This window comes from Mus caroli, chromosome 17 (genome assembly GCF_900094665.2).
Source record: "Mus caroli chromosome 17, CAROLI_EIJ_v1.1, whole genome shotgun sequence".
NCBI classification, from domain to species: Eukaryota; Metazoa; Chordata; class Mammalia; order Rodentia; family Muridae; genus Mus; species Mus caroli.
This window is the reverse complement of record NC_034586.1, coordinates 40,817,478-40,826,781: the sequence shown is the minus strand read 5'-3', so window position 1 is coordinate 40,826,781 and position 9,304 is coordinate 40,817,478. Positions and strand designations below refer to the sequence as shown.

General features: G+C 43.7%; 1 protein-coding gene across 3 annotated transcripts; it reads left to right on the top strand.

Annotated features, from left to right (window-relative positions):
- Window positions 1-341: 341 nt before the first annotated feature.
- Window positions 342-7,465, top strand: Enpp4 (ectonucleotide pyrophosphatase/phosphodiesterase 4). 3 transcript variants are annotated; one of them, XM_021149356.2, is made up of 4 exons: window positions 342-465; window positions 3,777-4,634; window positions 4,970-5,140; window positions 6,795-7,465. In XM_021149356.2, the coding sequence occupies exons 2-4, from the start codon at window positions 3,809-3,811 to the stop codon at window positions 7,157-7,159; spliced, it is 1,362 nt and encodes a 453-aa protein (XP_021005015.1). In that variant the 5' UTR covers window positions 342-465; window positions 3,777-3,808; the 3' UTR covers window positions 7,160-7,465. The 3 variants fall into 3 exon arrangements, with proteins under 3 accessions (XP_021005015.1, XP_021005014.1, XP_021005013.1); XM_021149355.2 differs by having other exon boundaries at window positions 372-527; window positions 6,795-7,401; XM_021149354.2 differs by lacking the exon at window positions 342-465 and adding an exon at window positions 546-655.
- Window positions 7,466-9,304: the final 1,839 nt, after the last annotated feature.

The following is a 9,304-nucleotide window of genomic DNA, read 5'->3' as shown; positions in this document are numbered from 1 at the left end:
TCTTCTACCGAAAACAAGGGACCCACAACAGAGTGATAAGAAAAGGGGAGCCAGGGCGGGTGAGAGGGTGGGAAAGGCAAACCTCTCCTCTGTCCAGCTCCGTTCCACCTGTCTCCGAGTGGTACAGTTAAACGAACCAATGGGAAAGGGAGTCCCATTCACCGCGGGCTCGGGCATCCAATCCAGGTACGCGTCTCACACTCCGCGGTCGGCCCCAGGCGCTCTCTGCAGCGTCCCGCAGCAGCTGCGCACTGGGAACCGTCGGACCGCCCCGGGGCAGCGCCAGTCTCTGCGGGGGCCCGGGGGGTGGGGTGGGGGGTGGGCGTCCGCTACTGCGCAGGCGTCCCAGGAAGCGTTCCGCCGAGCCGCGCTCCGCCCGCGTCCGCCGACCAGATAGTAGCCCGGAGCGCGCGGTTCCGCTAGCGCTGAGTTCCGCGCGCCGGACCGAAGTGGCGGTGGAGGCGGGTGAGTCCAGGAGGGAAATGCCACTCCCTTCCCCAGCTCGCCGAGGGCGGAGGGTAGAGACGGTGAGAGCTTCTGGTTCCTTCTTCTCCACCCGCGGCGTCGGTTCCGCTAGTGGAGACGCGCGTGGGGTTACTGGGGAGGCGGGGAGGAGGAGCGTACGGCGGCAGGTGGATGTCAACTGTGGCGTTAGGTGAGGGGCGGGGGTCATGGCCGGGGTCAGGGTCAGGGTCAGGGTCAAGGCGTACGGGCGGGGCCGCGGCTGCCTGGGTGTCAGCTCCAGGGTCAGTGCTTTCGTGCTGTCAATTGGCATTCCTGTCCTAAAATGTAGAGAGCAGGCTGAGGGAGATGCCGGATGCTGGGGTAGGCGCTGCACAAACAAACCCTTCCCATGCTGGAGCCAGCCCTGAGCCTGGATGGCTGTCCAGCCAGTGACTGGAAAAAAATCCTCTGTATCTTTGGTGGGACTCCAGAGGAGCCAGCTGCAGAGAGAAGCACGCACAGTAGTGTGGGTTTCCCCTTTCTTCCAGTTTGCCCAGAGATTTCTCAGTTTTAGGGGAACTGTTGAGTTTTCGTGCTTCTCCCCTGCCTTACCCCTCAACTAAGTTTAAAGGCAATTTTACTGGGTGTGCCTGGGAAGAAAGTTTGTTGGATATACACCATGGGACATTTTGTGTGCAGTAAGATGTAACTGAGTTGAAGATGCTATGTGTGGCCTAGAACAGCGGAGAACCATTTAGAATCGTAGAATCATTAAGACTTAGAAAGCTTTCAGGGAGTTGGGTTTCTTCCCTTAGGTTAAGCACTTAATAAAAATCTATGGGTAAACCACCTGTTACCTGTGCCACACGGGTAATAAAGGATATCGCTATTTTAAAGCCACATTTGAATTTCATTGCTTCAAAGAGCAGAGGGAATGCTAAGGCTGATCAGGGACTTTTCCCTTACCCTCTTCCAGTCCAAGCCTTCGATGGTCTAGGATTCAGTGAGAGCTGATGGACATTTAGGCAAAACAGTCAACCCAGAGGAGGCAAGGGATATTTCTCCACCCCCACCCCCAAACTGAAGACTATATCAGATTTCCAGTTACTGCTAGTCCAGATATATCTGCCCTTTCCCCTCCCTTGCCCCCCTTTTAAATTCCCTTTGGGGTTTTGTTGGTGTGAGAATTATAGAATTTCTTACAGCATTTTATAATTTCACTCCTGGATCCATGGCTTTCTCGTTCCATGAAAATGGTCTGAGGACCTTTTGATGGGTGATTTGTTTATAGCTGAAGACTCAGTGTTAGCATGAAACATGGATCTCTACACTGCTGAGGAAAGCTGTCCTGACAGACATGGTTCTGTTTAGCTCAGAGAGTGGTGTCCGGCTTGTTAACTTGTAATGTTTCTATACATGTTACAAGCATGTTACAGGCAAGAAATTAAGATGGTAGTAAAATTTCTGAGTCCTACCAGTCAGTAGACTAAAGAGCTACCATGGATAGAAAGAGACTAAAGTCTTCTTAATTTATCATTAGTTCCATTGTAACGTTCTGCCTGTCATAGCACAGGCCTAACTAATTTTATAACTAAAATGGATGAGGGAAGTGAATATTGAGGATCTGCTCCTAAACTTTATGCATTGACCTTTTACCTACAAGAACGGGAAGCTAGGAGAGAACAGATGGCCAAGGACCCCATCTTCTGGCAGACTTTTCTACTCTGTCCACATTGCTGAGCTTAAAGACAAGCAGTGCTTTCGATTCCAGGCAGTGCGCTAAGAGTTCTGGGATTCATAATAGCACATGTTTTGTTTTGTTTTGCTTTGTTTTGTTTTGTTTTGTTTTTAAACATCCTCTTTATTCAGGATTTGGGGAAGAAAGTTTTTCTCATTTGTGTTTTGTGGGAGAAGGGCAGACATAGGTTTCGCTATGTGGTATCACTTTGAATATAGGAAGTAGTGCAAGACATTTTCACGTTAGAACACCCAAATCTGCATTATAAGATGTAAAATTCACACCACTTTTGAGGTAAGATGAAATAATAAAGATGTTTGCTCTTTTGTGGTGGAACATTTAAGGATACAGTTCCACTTTTTAAAATATATGTTGATATGTAAGACACAATTGGATGCACTCATTTACATGTACAGCTTTCTGAAGCTGTAACCACCATCACAGGCAATGTGAAGGCACTTTTTACCAACCCCAAAGGAAACTTCCTTCGCTCTGACATTTATTGGTACTTTCTCACACCCCTAAGACTCTCTATGCTGTCTTATCTCTATAGAAATGGCCTTCTCAAACGTTTCATCTAAATAGAGTCATACAAGAGGTAGTCATTGGTGATTTCCTCTTGCATCTGTGTGCATGGCAGGGCGTCTGAGTTTTGGACATAATCAAAGGTGATGAAGAGTCACTGCCAAATTTTCCTCTAAGAACTTTAGGACTTTAGCTTTTATGCAGGTTGGTGGTCGGTCTTGGTTTAACTTTTCTGTGTGTTAGGAGATTGGAGTTTCATGGTCATTCTTTTGCATGTAGCTGCCCAGCCTTTGCAGAACTTATTGAATTGGCTCCTCATCTCTCTAACCATTAGAGGTAACTGTCTCTGAAAAATTTTAGGGACACTATGAAATTGCAAATAATCCAGTAATTGTTGCTAGACAGTGCAGTTAGGCATAATGCTGAACCTGGGATATTTGAAAAAAAAAAAGTCATGCCTTTAGCTGTAAGGTGGACACTGAAGGGTGGTACACTGATGAAACTCCTTTTAGTAACTGTGAAATTTCTTCTGAAGTTACTGTGGCATCCAAGTCCTTGTAAGCTTTGTCTGTTAGTCACCTTCATGTCAAAATTGGAGCAGTTGCCCACTGAGATCCCCCCACCCCGTCAGGTAGCATTCATCTTGTCTCTATAGCAGTAGTTCTGTCTTAAACACAAACTGGGAATGGGCCAATATGGTAGATTTCCCACCAGCTACTCATGTGGGCTGACGTGGACCAAGAGAGCTTGTCTTTTGAACAAAAGAATCCTTTTTATGTTTTCATCTATTTTTTGTAAATGTTTAGGATAATTTCTGCTGTACTAGATGAGCAAGATAGACAAACATGGATGTTTGTAACAGGTGTTGGTAGTGAACTGGGAAAGAAAAGGCAATTTTTTTTTTCTGTTTCAACTTCACTGTTTTTCTTTGAAGCTAAGTTCTAAGTTGTCATCAGAAGAGTTAGCATGTAAAGGGTTTGTAAATGTTGATTCTCTTCTGCTGGGTAAATTTCTGAAACTTAAATAGTGTTGCTACTTTATGCATTATGGGTTGTTTTTTATGTTTTAGGGGCCCTAGCTGCTGTGTACAACCTGTTCAATATGAAGATATTAGTAATTCTTTTGTTTTGGGGACTTGTCACTGGCTATAGAGGGAACTCTTCCGATAGCTCAGCACCTCGGTTACTTCTGGTCTCCTTTGACGGCTTTAGAGCTGACTACCTGAAGAGCTATGACCTTCCTCACCTCCAGAACTTTATCAAAGAAGGTGTCTTGGTGGAACATGTTAAAAATGTTTTTATCACCAAAACTTTTCCAAACCACTACAGCATTGTGACAGGCTTGTATGAGGAAAGCCATGGCATCGTGGCCAACTCCATGTATGATGGCGTCACAAAGAAACATTTTTCCGAGTCCAATGATAAGGATCCGTTTTGGTGGAATGGAGCGGAGCCTATTTGGGTGACCAATCAGCTTCAGGAAAACAGGTCAAGCGCTGCCGCTATGTGGCCTGGCACTGATGTACCCATTCACAATATCACACCTTCCTATTTTATGAACTATAGCAGCTCCGTGTCCTTTAAGGAAAGACTAGGTAACGTTACCACATGGCTCAGCAGTTCCAACCCACCAGTCACCTTTGCAGCGCTCTATTGGGAAGAACCAGATGTAAGCGGCCACAAGTATGGGCCTGAAGATAAAGAAAACATGCGTCGGGTATTGAAAGAAGTAGATGACCTTATTGGTGATATTGTCCTAAAGCTCAAGGTGTTAGGACTATGGGACAGCCTCAATGTGATCATTACAAGCGATCATGGGATGGCTCAGTGTTCTAAGAACAGACTGATAGATTTGGATTCCTGCATCGACCATTCAAACTACAGTGTTATAGACTTGACCCCAGTGGCTGCGATTCTTCCCAAAATAAGTAAGTAGCTGTTTAAAATAAGTGAGATAGACATATCTTCCAGTGATGGAATTAGTTATCAGTAGTAATACATAGTTTATATTCACTTAAGAAACTCAGTGTAAGGACTCTCCCCTTTCTAAATCAACCAGGACAGGCTGGTCGGATATGTGGGTTATTCCAAGTGCCCATCTGTGACACTGTTGCATGGTTACAACAGCTTTTATTCTGTTTTGAAGAATAAAAGCAATTTAACTAGATAATATTATCCAGAATGTATTTCTATTTATGCTAGTCAGATATATCTTTGCTTCCAAGTCAGCCACCATTTTCCCATGTGCCTTTCCCTTTTACAGATGTAACAGAGGTTTATGACAAACTGAAACACTGTAACCCTCACATGAATGTTTATCTCAAAGAAGCTATCCCTAACAGATTTTACTACCAACACAGCAGTCGAATTCAGCCCATTATTTTGGTTGCTGAGGAAGGCTGGACAATCACTCTCAACAAGTCATCATTTAAATGTAAGTGTTTATCTCTGCGCTTGTGCAGTCTCTAAGGCTCCATCACACCGTGTGCGGAAAGGCAGGTGCTTTGCTGTAGTTCTGTTCATACTGTACTATTAGTTCAGCTTTGCAAGGCAGTTCTCACGTGGGTTTCCTCGCACGGCCGTGTACTATGGCCACAGCTCACTCTTCCATCTGGAGGTTGTGTGACTCCAGGGAAGAGCTGTACTTTCACTTTCCAGTTCCTTCTCCTTGTATGTGTTTGGGAAAAAAAAAGAGTTTGCCTGAGTGACCCCAGACTTTCCTAGATGATGAAATCACTTCCTTATGTGCTCTGGTTCTGTGGGTCACTGGGCAACAGTTAAAAGCAAACAAATGGTTAAATTAGCAAAGTCCATCTGTCACAACTGCTCAGTGATTGAATGTGCAGGGAGATGGCGGTTGCGTATCTGTTTTGTTTTGAATGTTACTACTTTAAGAATTCTGATCTTGAAGTCCATTGCAAGACTCAGCAAACGTCCTGAAATTGCTGGGTAATAAATATTTCTGGCGTCCTGGGCCAGCTGCTCTCTGTTTGAGCTACTTAGCCCAGCTCTGGTTTTCTAGCATGAGAACTGGCATGGAGAGCTGTAAGCTAGTTGAAGTATGTGTAGTAATGAAAGCTGGCTTGCAAACGCAGGTGAAGGACCACACTTAGGTGCGGACTGACTATAACATGGGAATGTGGATGTAGGGGGCAAGTGTAAAGTAGACAGGGTACTATTTATATTTATGTTGTTTTAAATACTTATTTTTGTAAACAAGGAAAATACAGAGAAGAGAACAAAACCATCGCAATCCATCAGTATGGAAATACAGACAAATACTATTTGTGGGACTTTGCCCTCCAATACTTTTTTCATATACTTACTTGAATTGGAATTTTAATCACAGTGGAATCATTGGAGGCTTGTGATATTAGTCCTCTGTGTACTACAGCAAACTTCCACATCCCTAAAATGGAAATTCATAAAATGCATGTGGTCCACATTCACAGACAAGGTCATTAGAGCCAAACTGAAGATTTTTTATCAGGGATGGCTAGCCATTATTTCTTTAAGCCAGATATTTACTGGAGCTACAAGCTAGAGTTGTCTGCATTTCTTTTACATTCAGTACACAAATGCTTTCTCTAAAATCCTCACTTACCCACCCTTCCTGACTTTTGAGGTGTTGATTAGCCGGCAGTAAGTCAGTGACGTGTTATGCCATGGTGTTGCTTATTAGAACAACTGAGAGAGTTAAGTCTGGAATCCCATCCCCCATTCAGTGTTCTTTCTTCTCCTCTCTCAGTTGTACAGGACCCTCAGCCCCAGTGCTGTCCATAGGTGAGCTCTTGCTGCTAGCACTGGGGATGAGTAGGTGAAATAAGGGGCTTAGAGCTGAAACATAAGGACCTCAGGTTGAGAAGTGTTGAAGTCTAAAGCTGTGGTCTCTGGGAAAAGAGCTGTGTGCGTGTGAAATGCGGGCTGCCCTAAGCTGTAGGAAACAGATTTTCATGTCTGGCTTCTGTTTAGTGCAGCCAGCCAGAATCTTAATGGATGGAGACAAGAAGCTGGTGTAGTTATAGTGAACAAGATATTCTGTAATAAAACACTGATGTTTAATAACGTAATTTTGTCTTTTCTTCCAGTAGGTGACCATGGCTATGATAATTCCCTGCTTAGTATGCACCCGTTTCTTGCTGCTCACGGACCTGCCTTTAGAAAAGGTTACAGGCAGAGCACCATCAACACTGTGGATATTTATCCAATGATGTGCCACATCCTGGGACTAAAACCACATCCCAATAATGGAACCCTCAGTCATACCAAGTGCTTGTTGGTGGACCAGTGGTGCATTAATCTCCCAGAAGCCATTGGAATTGTTGTTAGTGCACTCTTGGTATTAACCATGCTAACAGGCCTCATGATATTCATGCGGAGCAGAGCGTCCACATCCCGTCCATTCTCTCGTCTTCAGCTGCAGGAAGATGACGATGATCCTTTAATTGATTAATTCACCATGTCTTATTAATTTCAAAACTAAGGATCCATGCAAGGAGTGGTGTTACAGCCATAAAAAAGGTATATTTCAAAAGACAAGACACACATGGCAAAATTACTCTGGGGTGTGTGTGTGTGTGTGTGTGTGTGTGTGCCCTGTTTTGGTGTGTTGCCTGATGCAAATAACCCTGATGGTATTAGAATTGCTGGTAAATCAGTTCAAACCACCTAGCAAGACTAGCCTTTGAGAAAAAACAACAACAACAACAACAACAACAACAACAAAAACCTTGGGTCCTTCTTCCTTCTTTCCTTCCTTCTTTCCTTCCTTCTTTCCTTCCTTCTTTCTTTCCTTCCTTCCTTCCTTCTTTCCATTATTCTTCCTTTCTTATTTCTTTACTTTCAATGAAATATATCTTTAAATGAAAATATACCAGAATTTAATAGGCATGCTTTTCTAATAAGTTTATATATTTGTAAATGACACAAAACTATTTATGTAATTTGTGCATTTTGTGTATCCTGGAGAAAAAGTTGCATATATTTTTATATTTGTCTTTAGTTAGTGTGTGTCCCAAGAAAACCCTTGAGATAGGAAATTCTGTGATAGTTAATAAAACCGATTAGCCACAGGGCATAACTGTAGCATACAAAGAAACTGTTTAAAATAAAGCTGCTAAAAACAAGCAAAACCTAAGGAAGACGACTATGTGATGTAGAGCCCAAGCTTGGTAAGACCCGTCAGCTGTTGACACCTCAGAAGCTGAGTCTGGGGCTGGGCACAGTGGTGCACCCACGCACGTAGGAAAGATGAGGCAGAGGCCTTGAGATGGAGTCCAGCTTGGTTACATAGCAATACCTTGGGGTTTTGTTTGTTCATCTGTTTGTTTTAGTTACATTTTTGGATACTATTGTTTATAAGAAGTTTCAAAGAGCATAGAGAAAAATTCTTCTCTGTTTGTGTTTAACTCTCTGGGTAAGTTGTGTGTGCCAGTGTGTTTGTATGAGTGAATGTGCAGAGGTCATGTGACATGTGAAAGGGACACGTGCCAGAACACAGCTGTTGAGGAAGGTTCGGCTCAAGGAAAGGCTACTTCTTGCAGACTTTATGCACATACTTTCACCAACTCACAACTTAATATCACTATTAAAAATATCATAGTTTTGTTATAATTTTCAATTCTCATGTTTATTGGAAGTGTTCAATGCTGTAGGAAAAAAAATATGACCAGAATATAAAGTTGCAAGGTCAGGGTTTTTAACTTGACCTTTGTGGCTCTTGAATGTGCCTTCTGTGCAATCGAGTGGTCAGCCATGTAAAATGGAGTTCAGTGTCTTCTGCCCTGGCAGCAGCTGCGTGCTAAGGGCAGAGCAGCTCCAGCCCTGCACTGCTCTCTTGCTCGCCTGACTCATCATAACTCCAAGAACCAAAGAGTTGTTGGGAAGCACTGTCATCATTCATTCCCTCCACAGCTGGGTCCTCAGAACCAGAGCTATCAAAACAGCCTATATGATGTCCATTGGACAACAGACCACTGCTTCATGGTACTGGTGTGATCTTCCGAATTTTGACAATGTAAAGCAAACTTGATTATTGCTCTTGAGATGCAAGATGGATCTAAAGTATGCAGTGCAGGTAGACACCAATGATCCGTGATGACTCTCGACACTTGTCAGTCATCTTAGATTTATTGCGCTGTACTGGCTCACTGTGAATTTCCTTAAAGTTTGATGTCTGGAGCCTCATTGTATTGGGGTTTTGAGAGGCATTTCTGTACTGCATACATAATCTATGTTCTTGGCCACAGAATGGATGTTTTAGGAACAGGCTAGGAATGATTTTGTTCATAAGTGCTCTGATTTATGTTGCTACATGCAGTAGAGACACTAAAGGTTGAAGGGTTGATCAAGTAAAACAATAGAGAAATCCCTGCTTATTTCAATTTCCATTTAAGAAAGTAACAAGCTGCCATATTCGCTTTGAGAAGAAGTGGGTGGGCACTAGGACCTGTCTCCAGCAGAGTTGAAGACAGCTTAGCTCCCACAGTGCTGCGGATCCCAGCACAATCCCAGTGCGGTCCTCTTCCCCCGGCTGCACCTTATACTTGGTGTCCACCAGTAGAGCAAACTTTTACAAAGGCTGGGATGGGAAGGGATG